This window comes from Glycine soja, chromosome 17, assembly GCF_004193775.1.
Source record: "Glycine soja cultivar W05 chromosome 17, ASM419377v2, whole genome shotgun sequence".
Taxonomy (NCBI): domain Eukaryota; kingdom Viridiplantae; phylum Streptophyta; class Magnoliopsida; order Fabales; family Fabaceae; genus Glycine; species Glycine soja.
Window position 1 is genome coordinate 35963488 of NC_041018.1, and position 18895 is coordinate 35982382.

Consider the following 18895-nt stretch of genomic DNA (forward strand, 5'->3'; position numbering starts at 1 on the left):
GTAAGGAAAACTGAGATAATAAACTTTCAAATCCCTTTTTTTTTAGTGACTTTTTGTGGACGAGCTTGACTAGGCGGGTTGATTTTAGCCTTAGTTTCTCTTTAGTTATTAGTCAATTCAATTAAGAATGAGAAGTCCCAAAGAGAAAACGTCCGATTGATTTTTTTTCGCTTCATTTTATTAAAAAGTATATTTTGATTATTATATTATTATTTTACCTCTTTTTTTATTTCCAACGTGGTTGCGGCACGACCGAACGGTCGGAATTCATTTTAACAGAAATTAACGAATATTACAAATCAAATTATCAGTGGAAATTTATTTTATTTTTTTGATTAGGCGAGAGATGACTTAAATAAATGACTGAAGCACGTCAAAAGGGGGTACGGAAAGTAAATGAAAACGAGAATAAAGTACATGAAACAAATGGGGACCACCACGGGTACATAGAATGAATTGAAAAGCTCGGTTTGGGGTACTTACCAGTTGAAGACCGAAGAAAACGAAGAACGAACGATGAATGTCAAAGAACGGTTGAAAATCTTTGCGTAATTACCCACAGAAACGTTACGGAAGCGCCTCGGCTTGAATTTTCATCACGGAAAATATTTTCCTCAGCAATTTCAAGAGTATACGAAGTGCCAAGAAGGCTGAACCCCTTTCCTCCTCACTCCTCCCCCTATTTATAGCAAAATAGGGGAGAAGCTTGCCACCCAGCTCGCCCAGGCGAGCAAGGTTGCTTCCTCCAGAAGCAACCGCCTTCTGGAGGAAGAATCTGGAAGGCCCAAGTGGGCCTGATTGCTATTTGTACCCCCATTTTTACTAAATGCACCCCCTTTTACTTTTTTTGGTGATTCTTTTTCCGTAACGTTACAAAACTTTACGAATTTCGTAATGATACTTATTTTCTTTCGGTAAGGTTACGAATCCTTACGGATCATGTATTTACTCTTTTTTAGCTTTCGAAGAAGTTATGGAAACTCACGGATTGCGCAACAACACCTCCTTTTGGTTTCCGCCACATTACGGAATTTCACGGATCGCGTAACCCTGCTTCCTTTTGATTTCCGGCGCGTCTCGGGACTTACATATTGTGCAACAAAGGGTGCCAAGTATCTTGAAGCGGCCAATCAAAGGTTGCATGTCATCAAGTAATAATCCCTGGACGAAATTAGGGTATGACACGTATTAATCTACTATAAAATATGAGTCTTCTCAAACTGTCCAAATGGACAATTCAAGATTCCATACAGCAATTAATGCAAACTATCCGTATTAATCATTGTATAGAATCTCAAACGAAAAACTAAGGTTCACTCACAAAGCACATAATTACTTATATAACACAAAATTGATATATAAATAACCATGTAATTATCATTGGTGTGAGTCAAACAAATATATACCAGACAAATATGGTCAATAACAAGACGTACGAGTGGGATCAGAGCAGTGGCAAACCAAACACAACAAAGTCAACTCCGACGCTTGTGAAACAAGAATTTACTTCGTAACTTTTTGCCTCAACATACTACCTACAACAAAAGAAAATTTTCTAAGAAATATAAATCATATACTTTTCTATACTTACAAACTGAAAGGAATATAATTCCATCATATAGAATTAAGGTGGTTAGCGGGTATAGTAAGTTGATGGTTGCTAAATTATGTAGAGTCCTGCACCTCCAAAGTTATGGGGTTGAAGTAATCTTTCCTATCAATTTTTAGAAGATCTGACTTCAGTCTTACTAAGCTTGCTGGTGGGAACTTTAACTTATATGGAGCAAGCTGATTTTTTTTTGTTGAGGTCACTGATTTTGTGATAGCAAACAAGTTTTCCCAGTTACATCACTGTCACCATCTTGGAACCATAGCTGTAAAATGTCTAGTTACCCATAAACTACTGCACCTATTGTTCCTGGTGGAGGCCAAGGGAGCAGAATGTTAGGAACATAAGCTGCAAGTGAAAGGTTACTACTTACTGGTAGAGGTAGTCGTATTTCTCAGGAGCACCTCGCTGACAAATCTAGCCTCCGAGGCTGGATGTTTTATTTGCTATTTATTTCACCTCTAGGATGCAGATTAGTACCTTTCATCTTTCCAACTTTTGTAAGCAAAGTATATCCAACCAAGGATTTAAAGATTCAAAAGTCTGTATTCGTTGTAGTGGATAATCATAATGATATTTTCCATCAAAGGAAAACCAACAGAATCAACATGCCTGCCTATGACTAATTCAACTAAAGAACGCCATGAAAGGGCATGTTTTTATTTTCAATATACAGTCAATGATATTTTCCATCAGATTGTTAGTCAACAAGGTTTGGCAAATCATGGCCCAACCTCTTGAGCAGCATTGGATTCTAGTGAAATGGGAGACTTCATGTTCTTGTTGCTCCCTCTCATTCTCTTTTTATTCTTCAAGCCTATTGTGATGTACATTCGGCCTCGGATCCTAATGACAGGAGGTCTACATTCAATGCTTTTATCTTTCTAGGACCAAGCATGGTCTCTTGGTGGTCCAAAAACCAAACTGTCATTGCTGGTTCAAGCAGTACTCAAGCTAAGTAGTGGAACCTTGCTCCAGGTACTTTAGAGGTCCAACGATTTCAGACCTTGTTGTTTAAGCTGAAAATTCCTCACACTATTCCTGAACTTTGTGGTGATAATTTGACCACTATTTCTCATGCTCATAATCATGTACTCCATGCTTGAACCAAGCATTTGGAACTCGATAAGCAACTACAATTCCTTCATCTACCTTGCAAGTGATCAATATGCAGATATGCTTATGAAGGCATTTCCCGTACTTGATTGGACAAGCTTAGAGTGGTGGACTCTGTTGTTTCTCAGCCTACCTGAACTGCTTGCACGAGTTATTAGAGTATAGACTTCTAGTCTCTGTATTTTGTCTTTGTTTTACATAAAATTTTCAGTTTAGGCTGACAGCTGTACATCTAAGTAACTGACAGTAAGTTAGACAGTTAGTTAGAGGTTAGTTAACTCATGTATATAAAGCTGACATGAACTACTCAATGTGTGTAATCATTTTTCTTTCACTTGTAATGAAATCAAGTTCTCTCAACTCTCAGAAATTCTATGAACCTTCATTCTATGAGCTTGCACGTGGGTATTAGACTATATAGACTTTTACACTGAAGTTTTACTTAGGAATTTAAATTTTAGGCTGATAGCTCTACTACATCTAACTAACTGACAGTAACTTACACAGTTAGTTAGAGGTTAGTTAACTCATCTAAAGCTGACATCAAGTACTCAATGTGTGTAATCACTTTTCTTTTAATTCCTAATTTCCCCCCTTAAGTAATTATCACAGCTTCTTTAAAAAATTTGTATAACTCTACTATGTCTCTATCAATGGTCGTTGCTATCTATCATCAGAGTAAGTGCAGTCATGCACTGTTATTTCTCTTAGTATCGTCAACAGAAATTTTGTCTTGCCCCATTTGCACTGATTTAGGTATTGGAATCCCAACCATGTTGGCAATTGGGTTGATGTTTCTCTTTGTACTCTACAAACTAAAATATTCTACCTCAGGGACAATTGCTATAACAAGACCAATGCAATGATATAACAATGCTGCTTAAATCATATACCTGCTTGTCCTAGAATAAATGGTCAACTTCTGTTTCGTTGCCTCCAGACCTTCATGCTAAAGCTGTTGAGGAATAGTAAACCACCCTCAAAGAGCACACCACTACTTAGTGTTGCAGGACTCCGTGAAAAAAGCAATCCAATAATCCCTTCAGTTAAAACAAATCCACCTACAGCAAAACATAAAGATGAGATATAACATCTTCAATAGGGAGGGGGATAGTTTCTTGATAGAATACTATATAAATTTTGTTTCTGTACTGAAATAATACGATATTTCGATATTGATGTCACAACTCTCAAACAACAGGTCAACCACAAATAATATACCCTGTTCAGCTACCAGGTAAATGTAAAAAGTTTAATAAGCCGTAATGTATATAACACTAAACTTCATAAAGCATTTTCTGCCGTCAATTGTTTGGACACTAACTTCAGGTACAGATCAGTTAGTGGAGAATAACACAGAAGGACCCAAGGTCTGGAAAGTACACTATAGGAGCAACAACACACATCAGAGGAATGCAGAAGCTGAAAAGTTACATCAACAGGAGATCCAAAAGGGTTATTGTTTTGGGAATGGTTATATGCCTTCTGGGCATCAGAAGTTCGAAGGAAGGACACTCTAGCTGTGTAGTTAGTGCGGAACATATTAGTTTCTGCTTCATTCAGAGCTCCAAACTTGCTAAACACCGAGACAAGATCAGATCTTGAAGGCATAGAGAATCCTGGCCAAAATGAAACAAAAAGAACAGCACCTGCAGCATTTTCCTCGTTCCCCTTCTTGCCGGAAGCAGTTTCCTTTCTTCTCTTCTTTGGCCCATAATTTTGCTTCAGTGATGATAAATGTTCATCAGTAGACAGATTTAGTTCTTTCAACATTCCATCTTCTTCAGATTCTAGCATCTTTCTCTTCCTTCCAGGTTGATTTTTCTTGTATAATTCGCATAATGATCCCTGGCTATATAAGGAACTTCTGAAGGCATAAGTAAAGTCAACAAATTGGTCAAGAGAAGTGCCTTCCCTACGAATTAGTGGACTAGTAGCTGCATCGAGGACTTGAGACAGGACTTCCTTCACAGGAGCCTGGATTTTCTTTGGATCAATAATCGTTTCCCCATCATCTTGTGGTTGGTAATTTGAGCTATCAAAAAAACCTCCCCTTATACATTGGAAGAGAACTCAAGCCATCGGCCCCTGCGCTTCTCTGTGATACTTTAGCTTTTCTGGAAACTTTAAGGGATTCTGGTTCTATGTATACCTCCCTTTGCCCCCTGATTGGAATAGTGAAAGGAGGGGACAAGTACTTGCTTCTCTTCCTTTCTCTTGACAAATTACCCTTCCCATTCCGTTCTTCACTCTTCCCTTCATCAAAAGCTCCTATGTTTTTCTCTATTGACTGAAGCAGTGAGCCAATGTTGCTGTTTTCCTCACCACCTTTGCCATCGTTTTTAGCACTCAACACATCTCCATCAGTCTCTACAAGCAACTCTTTTTTCTTTTGAACACGTTTCAATGCCATCCCATCATCCTCACTACCTTTTCTCTTCTTTCCAACATTTAACCCAATTGCATTCACCATTTCAACAGTTGCATCCACCTCCCTATTTGCTGCTGACATCTTTGTCCTCCCCCATAATTTCAGCAATGCTTTTCAGCTTTCTAACAGGGTTTGATATGCTCCCTGAAAGTCCTGGAGAATGACCCAGTTCATCAAATGGCCCTTGGGTAGGTGCTTCCACAGTACTTTTACCATTAACTACAGCAACTATTTCATCCATTACACTATCTTCAACTCCAATAACCGGCTGGGGATCCATATAATCAGCTAATTTATAACCCCCTTTTGACAGGTAAAATGCGGAAAGCTGAGCCTTTAATATCTCAAGCTCCAGAATACTACCAAACTCAACAAATTGCGAAATTCGTTTCACATTAGAAACTAATTCTGCGGGTTCAATTAGAAAATCAAGTCTCTCTATGTCATTTTCAGGCACAAGAACTCCTTCCTTGATGCCAGAATTTTTCGCCAAGGGGAGACTGGATTCGGGACCAGTTTTCTTAGTAACAAATGGACGACTTAACTTTATATACAGAAGCCTTCCAAACTCAGTTGCAGCTTCTTGCACAGCATTGGTTATTCAAATGAAGTCTTTTAATGCACATAATGCAACATTCCCTAGACACTACTTTGTACGTCATGTGGTACAAACACTAACTTCTGAAATAGACCAAGAGTACCTATCTACCTATAAAAGTCCATCAATGCCCAATGTCCTTTGTATAAACCACACTACCTAGAATGGTGTCCTCTAGTGGCTCAAGGGATTAACATGAGCCAACATAGCTTCTACACGAAGACACTCATTACCCCCAAGGTCCAGGCTGAACCTGTCACGACCTCCACCTTGCAATCCATGTCTATTTCGTTGCAACCTAGACTCTAAAATGTTGCTCTCTTTATGAACACAATGGTTCCACTTAACCTCACATCACACACAAGTGAACCCGTCCTTGTCTCTCACGGGCTAGGCCTCTCATGGTTAGATACCACCCAGACCCATTTCATGGCACCCAACAACACATCATATCTCATACTCATGCATTATGCATTCATAATCATAGTCATATTATACATCTCATGGTACGTCGATCATGCATTTTAAACGAATAATCTGCCTAAGGGAAACAAATATTAATCACATTCACATGAAAACTAAGTTCTGGACTAAAAGACAAGGGCTCTGCAGTCTACATATGAAGATCATTATTTTAATCTGAAATATCACAATAATTAGGAGAGTCTTGCAGGTGTTTCAGGCCCAAAATGGGTGGTGTTATTCTGCACTTCTGGATCACCATATATAGTGTCTTACTTTTAGATTAATTTGAGAGACAGAGAGACAGAGATGTTTGGCTTGTATTGAAAGCTAAGCAATCCAAGTATAGAGGCTCAAAGACAGTGGAAAAACAAACTAGTCTTACGAGTGAGGTATGAAATGAAGGTCAAGAAGCAAAATCACTTGCTTGTGAAGAACCTCACAAAATGTCTATTGTTTGCGGCCTCTCATCCTTGTTTTTAGGAAATGCAAGCTGAAGGTTTAACTTAGTACCTAGGCTTTGTCTCCCTTCTTATACATATATATATATATATATATATATATATATATATATATATATATATATATATATATATATATATATATTCCACTATTCAGCAATCAATCATCATGCCTAATTGCCTCTTGTTGTGAACATTCACATCAACATCATCATCATCATCACATATTCATCATTTGAGGTTTTGAAACACAGGAAAAAATCAAACCAAGAATCTATTTTTTTCTGCTAGCTCTACTAATACTGTTTTTTTCTGCTAGCTCTACTAATAGTCAGTTGGGAATCTGCAGTAGTAGTAGCAAGAAGGCCCTTCCCTTCAACTCATGGAATGTCCCATCCAGGTTAGTTATGAACTGCATGGCACTAATTTGGTACATTGACTTCTTAACATTACTTTTCCTTGCAATTATGTGTTCATCATATATTTTCATACCTCCTAAACTTAAAAGTTTTCTGTCAGTCCATTTCCTTACTTAAATATATTTTCAAAACATGGACTATTAAATAACCGGTCTTAAATAATTGGTGCAGTTTTTAATGTATTTAGAAGTGATTGGAACATATTTCTTAACTGCATTAATCATTTAAAATGAGATTGTTTTAACCCTATTTTTTACTTCCCCCTTTTCAACTCTTTGACAATTTTCTAATTAATTCTTCAATTTTGTCCCATGTTGGCTATGCTCTCCATCAGGCCCCAAAGCGGCACCAGGACCAGGGCCCGTGTGTTCACCTTAGTCATACTTAACAGTCAAAAAACGTCTGTCTTCCTTCTAATGGAGTATATTCTAGCTACCAACATACTGATATGACAAATTATTAGTTAGGTTAGATCAACACGTATTCAAGTTTTTTAATTTAGTTGAGACTATGATCAATTGTAAATTATCTAATAATTTCTCTGTGGTGAGAGTTACTACACCTAACATGTTTAATTTCTGCCCTTTGTCAAAAATGTTTAATTTCTGCCACCGGTCACCCTACTAAGACAGGTTTGTTACAACCGACCTTGAATGTGCATCGTAATCGTAAAAAGCACTTTCTTTAGTAGTGGTTACATAGACAAACACCGAGAATCATTGACAACCCAAAAGTTTTTTTCTGAGCATTTTTCTACACTTTAATTAGTTTTGTGTCACATATTTATGGATAAATAAGATTTTCCACTCTTTGCATTTTTGTTTCATATATTTTTTATGAATAGCTAACTCTTTTGCGATATTTTTGTGTCTTAAATTTCGGAAACAGAACCTTTTTCTGCATTTTGATTTCTGATTATTTTGTTTTTAAGTGATTCAACTATGTCCATCTCTGTCATCTTTTTTCTTCTGTGTTATGTCATAAACACTTTGATATTGATTAGTGAAACATATTGATAGTAATCACGCGATATTGGAGAACAAAACATAATATAACATGGCTCACCTCGACAAGGACCTCACTCTCTTGGTCTTGCAGTACTTTAATGAAGAAAATTTGAAGGAAGCAGCACGCTCGTATGTGTCTATTTCTTTACAAAACGTAAACTTCAGGCTTCTTGCATAGTTTTTAAAAGTTACGAATAATGATTCTTCTTTTGCAATGTTGTTTTTTCTTTCAATCATTCATTAGGCTTGGGCATGAAAGTGGATTATACTTTGACTTGAAATATTTTGAGGACATAGTGCTTGAGGGAAGGTGGGATGAGACTGAGAAATATCTTTCAGTGTTCACAAATGTAACATTCCAATTTTCGTAAATTAGATTAAAAAGGATTGTTATTTATAAATAAATAGAGTTTTAAAAAAAATGATGAGATTTTATAAATAAATAAATAAGGAGATATAATTATTAGTTAAAATAATGATTTGAGAGAAAATAAAAAGGGTATTTTATTTATTTGTTTGATAGAGAATAAAATAAAGTTTGTTTTTATAAAATAATAAATAAATAAATAAAGTAAATAATAGGTCATAAATGTCCCTAGTTATAAATAGCAACATGCTAGGTTAGTTTTCTGATTCACTCCTCAGCAGCCTCCTCTGCCTCACAATTTCGTTTATTCTCTCCTCCCAAAATTCTCTCTTTTTCCCGCATGCCACCTAACCTGTCTCAGAAAAACGACGATCTCGGACACGTTCACCGTTGGATCGTCGTGAAATTTGACCACTACGTTTGTAGCCCAATTTCGAGCATTCTCACCGTTGGGAATTCTGATATCGTGTTTGAGCTGAGAGAAATACCTTTCGCATTGTAGCATTTTCCTTTCCCGCAGAAACCCAAAATGGTCTCAGTAAAATTACGATCCCGGTTTCGTTAACCGTTGGATTTTCATGAAATTTGGATATGTTGTTAGAAATTCAATTGCCGTTGGGATTTGCGAGATAATATTCGTAGAGAGAGAAAAAGGAATCGCATGAAGACAGTACAAGTGGAGGTTTCAATCTCTCCTCCGTCTCTCTGACGTTTGGAAATTCTATCGGAGCAGTCGAAGGAATAACTGAAGGAATCTCAGGGAACCGCTAGAGATGCTGCTATCGCTGTCGGAAGACACGTGAGTCCGCTTAGAGGTAAGGGATGAGTTATTTACAATTGGGGATTAGTGAGAACATGTGTAGGGATCCTTAGAGATATCAATTGGAATGTGTTTTGGGGTGTTTTTGCAATTTTCATTTTATCCTTATAATTATTACAGTGAACTATATATGTTTGACAGACCAATTTTTGTGAAATTGATATGCTATTGTGTTGAGCGTGAACCCTATAAATCGAGTACTTTTTCTAATTAATATGAATAGATGAAATAGAGTAAGGAGAAATTTAGAGAGAGATATTGATTTTGTATTTTCTCTTTTTCTTGATGTTTAGGTTTTTATATATAATTTAAAAAATTAATATCATAATTGAAATTGACCAAAGTGTTCATATAATTATTTAGAATTTGTGATTCAATATGTTGTATGTCAGTTTATAGATATAGAGGTAGTTATTTATATTAATAATTTATGTAAATAATATTGTAGAGTGTTACAGTATGATTCCAAAAATTATTAAGTGTTGGAGTTTGAGAATATTATGGTTAAATTTCATGAACATGTGTATGTTGTACCTTATGAATATCATTGGGAATGTTATGAGATGGTTGATGTGATGTTATGAGATGTTAAAGTGTGGACATGATATTCGATTGTGAATAAGTGGATGTGTTAACACTTGATGTTACATTAATTATATCGTGAGTTATGAATTATACAATAATTCGACCAGTGTTTATGCACAGTGTTAAAGAGAAAGTGTAGGTTCCTAGTTAGGAACCAGTGTTAAATTGTAGCGCAATTGTGTTAAACATGTTTGAAATATGAGTGTGAGGTCGTGGTATTGTATAATTCATGAGCAGTGTTTATAAATGAAATATGTGATGAATTATGGAATAATATGTTGCCTTGAGATTATAATATTGTTATTGAGATTGAGTAAAAGTATAAAGTAGAACATGTGTTGAATTGTGAGATACGTGGAAACATGTGATGGTGGATTGTGACATTATGAGATGTGAAATTGTGAATGAGTTTTGGTTGTGAATAAGTGTGTGATTAACTCTTGATGTGACATTATTTGTGTTGTAAGTTGTGAATTGTACAATAACCCGACCAGTGTTATCTTGAGAAAAGTGTAAATGCGCAATGTTAAAGAGAAAGTGTAGGTTTCCTATTTAGGAACCGGTGTTAAATTGTAGCGCAATATGTTGTACGTGTTTAACACACGAGTGTGAGGTCATGGGTATTGTATAATTCACGGTCAGTGTCTGTGTGCTAAAATGATTTTAGGGGTTGGACCTGAATCAGGAGGGAGAGGCCCTGACGGACTCTTCGGAGTGTAGGCCTTGGGGGTCACCGGGTTTGAGTGCTCCTTTAAGCCTATGCTGATCCCATATGGTTGGAGCATTCTCGCAAAACATCGTGACCCTGACTGGTCTCCCTATGATCTTACTTAGTGAGAGTGACCTAACAAACCCATTGTTTGGTGTGTCTTGTTATGTACTCCTAAGCGCCCCAGAGTGGTTTTTCACTGACATGGTACCACATTGCATATAGGCTTGAGTCTTAGCATAACTGTCTCATGCGCTTGCTAATTGTTTATTATGAAATTGATGCGTTATTATGTCTTGATCAGAACGTGTGATTCTTGTGTAATGTGATTGATGATTGAAAAGTGAACTTTGAATGACAAAGTGGTGGAATTACGTGAATTACGTGTAACTAAGTTTTATTTGGTTTATATGATATGTATATCTAGTTGTCTTGTTTCTCTATTAGTTAGGAATGTGATAGATCACTCCCCGTGTGTTGTTTGTGTTTGGATCCTGTGATGATCTTGAACTTTGTGTTCGGGGGAGCAGATGACTAGGTGAATTGCTTTAAGGAACCATGTGTTGAAGGATGTCGGGACACAACGCTCTGATAGGATGTGACATTGGGGTATAGGGTTTTATAGACGGCCTTGTTTGAGCCGAAGTGAATTTATTATTTGTTTAGAAAAGTTTTATGATGATGTTAGAAAGGTGAATGTGAGTCTGTTACCCTCTTGAAAGGCTTGTATTTAAAAATGTTTAAAAAAAGATACTTTTAATTAATATTTAAATTTTTATTCCTTTGTTAGTATATATATGAGGGGTAGAGGGTGTCACAACAAAGGTCATGGTAACAAATTCACAATCAAAATATACTTTGAATCAAGGAAACAAAAATACTTTGAGGCTTTGGAAGTGTAAGTTTTTAATATATAGTCTCAGATATATTCAAGGGAGTTCTTGTTTGTCCAAGAATTTGATTATTCTCATGTTGGTGTATACATATGTATTCTTATCTGAAAATGCTTTTGTTTTCTTGTAGTAACGATCATCACAAGGCCCTAGATATCCTTCTGAAGGATCTAAAAGTCTTCGCCAATAGGAATGAAGTGTTGTTCAAGGACCTTAGTTACTTTCTGATTGTTGATAATATAAAGGTATAATTCAGTTATCTATGTTTATTCAATTAGATATTGCTTAACATGCTTACCCTTTTCTTTTTCTTTTCTTTTTCTTTTTTTCTAATTTGTTGGTCCTAAACAGGAAACTTAAACCAACATATAGAGATACAAATTCTGCAAGAAAGGATTTGATGGTTGAACTCAAGGAAATTATAACTCATCATCCTCTTTTACGTGGAAACCTAAAATTTCCAATCATTGAAAGTCATAATAGGCTACACTATCTTCTCAATCAAAGGTATTATGATTCTATTGTAAATATAGCTTTAGTTAGTTATAATTAGCTGTCAAATTGTTATGACAGATATGCAGTTAGTTAGTTACTCTTTTTCTGTTTGTATTGAATCCTTTATTTATAAACCATTTCTTGTAGCACATTCACCAATTAATTCAATTTCTTTTCATTCTTCACTTTGATATCTGATATGGTATCAGAAGTTACTCCTTCTGCGCCTATTGCTTCCTCTTGAAGCTTCTCTCTGTGTATTACCTTCTTCTTCACAATTGTATTCTTCTAAATCGTTTCTTTCCTTCTCTCCTTGGTTATGGCTGCCATTGATGATTCTAACCCCTTAATTCTTCATTCATCCAATAATCCTGGAATTTCTCTAGTTTCACACCCCTCACAAGTGAAAACTACAATTCTTGGAAGAAAGCAATGTGCATGACTCTTCATGGGAAGAACAAATATGGGTTTGTTGATGGTTCAATTCCTAAACCTGCTTTGGGTCACTTCACCCATGCTTTGTGGCATCGCAATGATAGTATTGTCTCATCCTAGCTCCTTAATTCATTATCAAAGCAGATGCAAGTGAGTATCTTACATTGTTCTTCTGCCAAAGTAATTTGGGATGATCTCAATGAACGTTTCAAACAACGTAATGGTCTTCTAATTTTTCATCTTATTAAGCATGAATTGATCACTCTACAACAAGGGTCTATGTTTGTTTCTTCCTTCTTCTCCAAGCTTTGTTCTCTTTGGAAGTCGCTATTAGAACTGAAACCATCACATAGCTACACCTGTGAAGGAATTAAACCATGGTGCGATTTTGAGCAGCTGGAGTATGCTATGCAGTTCTTGATGGGGCTGAACGAATCTTTTTCTACTATCTTAGGTCAAATTCTTTCCATGGATCCCTTTCCCCCAATTACTAAGGTTTTTGCCTTTATTGTTAAAAAAAAAGCAAAAAGAGGTTGGTGCATCCATGTCTGAAAGTTCTGCTAGTGAGGCTTCACATGCTTTTGCATTCAAGAATTCTTCCAATGCAAGAAATAATTCTAATAATTGCTCTAAAGACTCTTCCAAGAACCACCCCTTGTGTGCTCATTGTGGTATGTTGGGTCGTACTCAGGATCGTTGTTTCAAGTTGCATGGCTATCCTCCAAATTATAAGAAGAATGGATATTCCTCAGAGGTCAAGAAGCAATCTTTTTCATCCACTAAACCATCACACAAGGTTAATCACCAAGTGTTTGCTGATATGCCTCAATCACAACCCTCTTCTATTGACCTGGGTTCACAGTTTCAACTTACTGCTCAGCAATATAGCCAATTGATGAATCTTTTACAAAGTCATGCTACCAATGTTGTCATTCCTCACGATGTTTCTTCCTCAAGTAGTATGATTCTTTTTACTTCCACTTCCAATTTTTTTCATGATTGTTGGCTTTTAGATTCTGGTGCAAGCATTCATATTACTTGTTCTCTTCATAATTTTAGATCTTATCAGCTTATTTCTAATAAAATTGTAACTCTGCCTAATAGTGACATTATACCCATTCTTGCCATTGGTTTAGTTTGCTTAACCAACACCATAGTCTTGCATAATGTTGCTTACATTCCTAAATTCAAATTCAATTTAATTTCAGTTAGTGCCCTACTAACTAATCCTAATTTGTCCATTTCTTTTTCCCAAAATGAATTTGATATACAGGAGAAGCAAGCTTGCAAGAGGACTGGTAGAGGGGATCTCATCCAAGGCCTTTATGTCCTAGACCTCAAGGACACTCATGATTGTAAATTTACTTTTTCTGTTATCAATTCACACGTAAATTCCACTTTGTAAAAATGCTCATATTTGGCATTCTAGGTTTGGTCATATATCAGACAAAGTTTTCAATCATTTGAATAATAAAATTGGTTTACAATTCTCTCCTAATTTCTCTTCTTCTAATTGTTCTATTTGTTCACTTTCTAAATTTGGAAGATTATCCTTTCCTAACTCTAACAATTTATCTGATTTACCTTTTGATTGACTCCATTGTGATATATGGGGTCTATGCCCACCTTACATATGAGGGGAATAAATTTTTCCTTAAAATGGTAGATGACTGCTCAAGATTCACTTGGCTATTTCCTCTTAAACACAAATCTGAAGCTTCAATCTATGTGAAAAAAAATTTCACCATGGTTCAGACTCAATTTGGTGTTTCCATCAAGTGCCTCAAATCTAATAATGCTAAAGAGCTTGCTCTCGCTGAGTTTTTAGCTTCCATAGGCACTCTTCATCAATTTTCCTGTGTTGAGAGACCAAAACAAAATTCAGTAGCGGAAAGGAAGCATCAACACCTTCTTAATGTAGCCAGAGCTTTGTACTTTCAATCTAAAGTACCTATATCATTTTGGGGAGATTGTGTTAGCACTACATGTAACAGCCGTAACTTTTAATAAATAAATAAGAAATTAATAAATTAATAAATAAATAAGTAAAAAAAAATAGGTCATAAATTCCCACTATATAAGCCAAATGTTTACCTAGAGCAGCTTTTAGAAAACACATTATGTTCCTTTATTCTTTTCTGACACACAAGAACCCTAACAGAGCAACTAGAGGAGGAGCTCTAGAGAGCACCAGAGACGCCACAATTGCTAATGGAGAATATTTAAGCGACTACATCGAGGTAAGGGATGAGTTACTCACGCTTGGGGATTAGAATAAACATGTGTAGGGATCCCTAGAGGATCAATTTTTGGGTTATTTTGGGGTATTTATGAAGTTTAATTATGTTTTCATGTTAAATCGCAGATTGAGTGTGTTTGATGAACTAATTGGTGTTTTGATGCGAGTTTGTTGTAGAATTGATGTGTTCCTGTGTTAGGTGTGTACCTTAGGAATTAGAATTCTTTATAATTAGCATAAAATTTGTGTGATGGTGATTTTGTTTATACCAGATATTTTGGCCTTCCAATCTTGTTCATTTTATTTATTTTATTTTTATTTTTATTTTTCCACACCGCAGTGTATACGTGTACATATATATTGATACTCTTATTTCACAAACTTTATATTTTATTTCACCTCTGGGTGATTTCTCGTCATGAAATTCATATGTGTAGGGATTGTTGGATAATTGAATTGGCTAAAATCATTTAAAGAAATTAACTAAAGTTGTATTCACATCGTATTTAGGCATTTTCTTGATATTAGTAACTTAGTTGAAATATATTTAGAATACAGGTATACATGTCGTTCATATAAATCAATATGAGTATATATTTTATTCTTATATATAATTTGTATATACTTAATGATATATTTGATATTATTGTCATTATTTTATATTAATATATATTTAATACTTTTTATGTGTTATATATATATATAATATGTACGTTTACGTTAATATTTTGTTATATTATATTTATATTCATGTACATGTATGCTGAAAATTAATGTACTGCTTAAGTTAATATATATATATATATATATATATATATATATATATATATATATATATTGAATATAATATACTTATATATATGTTTTACGTGTATTTTATAGTTATTTGTTTATAAGTCTTGAAGTTAAATATTGTATGTTATTATTATTATAATACATTGTTATTTAATTGTTGAGTATATTTTGTAATTAGTTAAAGTGTGAAATGTTAAATTGTAGACATGAAATATGGTTGTGAATGAGTGTGTGATTGATATTTGTAGTGATATTACTTGTCTTATGAGTTATGAGTTATACAGTAACCCGACCAGTGTTTACCTTGAGAGAACTTTTATGCGCAGTGTTAAAGAAAATTGTAGGATTCTTGGTTAGGATCCTGAAGGGTTAAATTGTAGCGCAATTTGTTAAATATGTTTGAAATATAAGAGTGAGGTCGTGGGTATTATATAACTCATGAACAGTGTCTGTGTGCAAAATATATATATATATATATATATATATATATATATATATATATATTTTAGGGGTTGGACCTGAATCAGGAAGGTGAGGTCCAAACGGATTCTTCGGGGTCTAGGCCTTGGGGGTAAAGATACTCGGTTTGAGTACTCCTTTAAGCCCATGTTGATCCCATGTGGTTGGGGCATTCTCGCAAAACAGAGTAACCCTGACTGGTCACCTTATGATTTTACTTTGTGAGAGTGACCTAGTATACCCATTGTGTGGTGTGTCTTGTCATGTACTCCTAAGCACCCCAGTGTTGTTTTTCACTGACATGGTATCACATTGCATATAGGCTTGAGTCTTAGTATAATAGTTGCATAACACTTGTGTTTGAATTTCATTGAGTTAACAATTGTGGTTGATGTTATTTTATGGAGTGTGTAAACTTGAATGGGTGTGAATAATGTGTGCAATTTTGTGCAGTAATGTTATTTATATAAATTTAGCTTTAAGTACTATATGTTTCACATGCTCTAATGTTTTATTATATACGAATGTGATAACTCATTCCCGGTGTGTGTTTGTGTTTGGGCTGATTGCCACTTTGTTTCAGGTGAGCCTTCATATGATGAGTCACATGCTACAGATGGAGAGACTTAGTCTGTGATAGGAATATGCTCTGATAAGTGTGACATTGGGGCATAGGATTTTACTTCGCATATTATGATTTTCGCATGTTATGATTTGATGAATGATATAATTGCGGTATACTTTTCTACTTTAGTTTTTTTTATTATTTATTTAGAGTTGACGGCCTTGTTTAGAGCCAGGATAATTTTATCTTTTATTCAAAAAAAAATTCTATTATGTTTTCACTAAGTGGATATGAACCTTTATCCTTTTGAATTGATTTAAATTAAATGTGTTTAAAAGGAAAAATTATTAATTAATTTTTTTCTTCTTCTTTTATTATTATGTGTTTATAAACTTTTAAATAAATTTTGTATGATTTATTTAGTTACTTATTTATAATTGTGCGGGTAGAGGGTGTCACATTTAGTGGTATCAGAGCAGGTCAAACCTTTCGGCCATGTGTGTTATGAGCTTTCTGTGTTTCCTTGTGTACTCTGATGTGTTGTGTTTGTTTTGTTTGATTAGAGGTGTACTTTATTGTGTTGGTATATATTTTTTTTTCAAAGTTTTGTTTCTTTCCTGACATAGGAAGTAATGGCTGCGAGGAATGAGCGAGAACGACTTCTTACCGAGGCCTTGAATAACTTGGCGCAAGTTATGGCCAATCAGGGAGGCGGTGAAGGAGCAACTATGTACCATGGGTTAGATTGCTTTCAGAGGAACAACCCACCTACTTTCAAAGGGGGTTATGATCCTGAGGGTGCTGAGGCTTGACTGAGGGAGATTGAGAAGATCTTCCGGGTGATGGAGTGTTAGGACCATCAGAAGGTGTTCTTTGCTACTCACATGCTAGCAGATGAGGCGGAGTACTGGTGGGAGAACACTTGCCCACGTTTAGAGGGAGCAGGTGGTGCTGTTGTCCAATGGGAGACTTTCAGACAAACTTTTCTGGAGAAGTATTTTCCAGAAGATGTGAAGAATAGGAAGGAGATGGAGTTTCTCGAGCTGAAACAGGAAAGTATGACGGTGGCAGAGTATGCGGCGAGGTATGAGAACCTTGTAAGGTATTTTCCTCATTATCAGGGGGAAGCTGGGGAGAGGTCCAAATGCGTGAAATTTGTCAATGGCCTTCGACCAGAAGTAAAGATGATGATAAATTACCACAGTATTCACAACTTTGCACAGTTGACCAACATGTGTAGAATCTTTTATGAAGATCCGCGGGAGAAGGCTGCTTTTTACAGGAATGCCAATGCTAGTCATGGGAAAGAGAAGAAGCCTATGTATGACTCACAATCGTGCTAAGCCATATTCTTCCCCTCTTGGGAAATATGGAAACCATTCTGGAGGACAGAGGACCAGTGGAGGACTTCAACCAGTTGGTGGGAGTTCTCAGCAAATTACTAGGGTGTCTCAGTTTGCGGGTAGAGGTAGTGGTAGTAGTCGTGCTCCTGCTATTGTTACTACACCACTCAGGTGTGGGAAGTGTGGCCAGCTTAGGCATATTGCCCGTGAGTGCACAGATAGATAGGTGACTTGCTTTAACTGCCAAGGTAAGGGCCACCTCAGTACCAGTTGCCCATATCCGAGGAGGGAGAAGAGGAGTGGAAGTCTAAATAACCAGAGTGGACGACCAAGGACCACAGGGAGAATGCTTGCTCTTAGTGGTGCTGATGCCGCACAGTCTGATGAACTCATCCAAGGTATGTGTTTCATAAGTCAAGTTCCCTTGGTTTATTGTATGATTCAGTTGCGACCCATTCATTTATTTCTCGTGTCTGTGTTGAAAAACTTGCCTTGCCTGTGTCTTCCTTGAAATTTGACTTGATTGTGAATACACCTGCTAGTGGGTCTGTTTTAACTTCTAATGTGTGCTTGCAATGTCCTGTCTTAATTTCTGATAGATAGTTTCAAATTGATTTAGTTGTTTTACCTTTGAGTCAGATTGATGTTATTCTTGGTATGGACTGGTTTGCTTCCAATCATGTCTTATTAAATTGTTTTGAGAAATCTATTGTCTTTCCTGAGTCTGGTGTGAGTGAAGGTGATATGTTTTTGTCTGCTAACCAAGTTGAGGCATCTTTGAGGGAGGATGCACGGGTATACATGATCTTAGCTAGTATGAGTGTCGAGACTACAAACCCTGTGAGTGATATACCATTGGTGAAAGAGTTTCCAGAGGTGTTTGAGGAGGTGTCAGGATTACCACCAGAGAGAGAGGTCGAGTTCTCTATAGACCTAGTGCCCGGTACTGGACCCATATCCATAGCACCTTATAGGATGTCCCCTGTGGAGTTGAGTGAGCTTAAAAAACAGTTAGAGGAACTCTTAGAGAAATAGTTTGTGAGGCCTAGTGTGTCACCCTGGGGAGCACCGATGTTGTTAGTTAAGA

The 18895-nt window shown here is 36.0% G+C and overlaps 1 protein-coding gene across 1 annotated transcript; it reads left to right on the forward strand.

The window, feature by feature from the left end:
• Positions 1-17349: 17349 nt before the first annotated feature.
• Positions 17350-18034, forward strand: LOC114391705. The gene is made up of 2 exons (XM_028352676.1): positions 17350-17643; positions 17720-18034. Exons 1-2 carry the CDS (start codon positions 17350-17352, stop codon positions 18032-18034), a joined length of 609 nt encoding a protein of 202 aa, XP_028208477.1.
• The last annotated feature ends 861 nt before the right edge of the window (positions 18035-18895 follow it).

Bases quoted from the DNA above. Each gene is read 5' to 3' on its own strand.
- LOC114391705 (XM_028352676.1), top strand. From the start codon at position 17,350: ATGCTAGCAGATGAGGCGGAGTACTGGTGGGAGAACACTTGCCCACGT. The intron at 17,644-17,719 runs GTAAAGATGATG...TCTTTTATGAAG, and splicing joins TCAATGGCCTTCGACCAGAA to ATCCGCGGGAGAAGGCTGCT.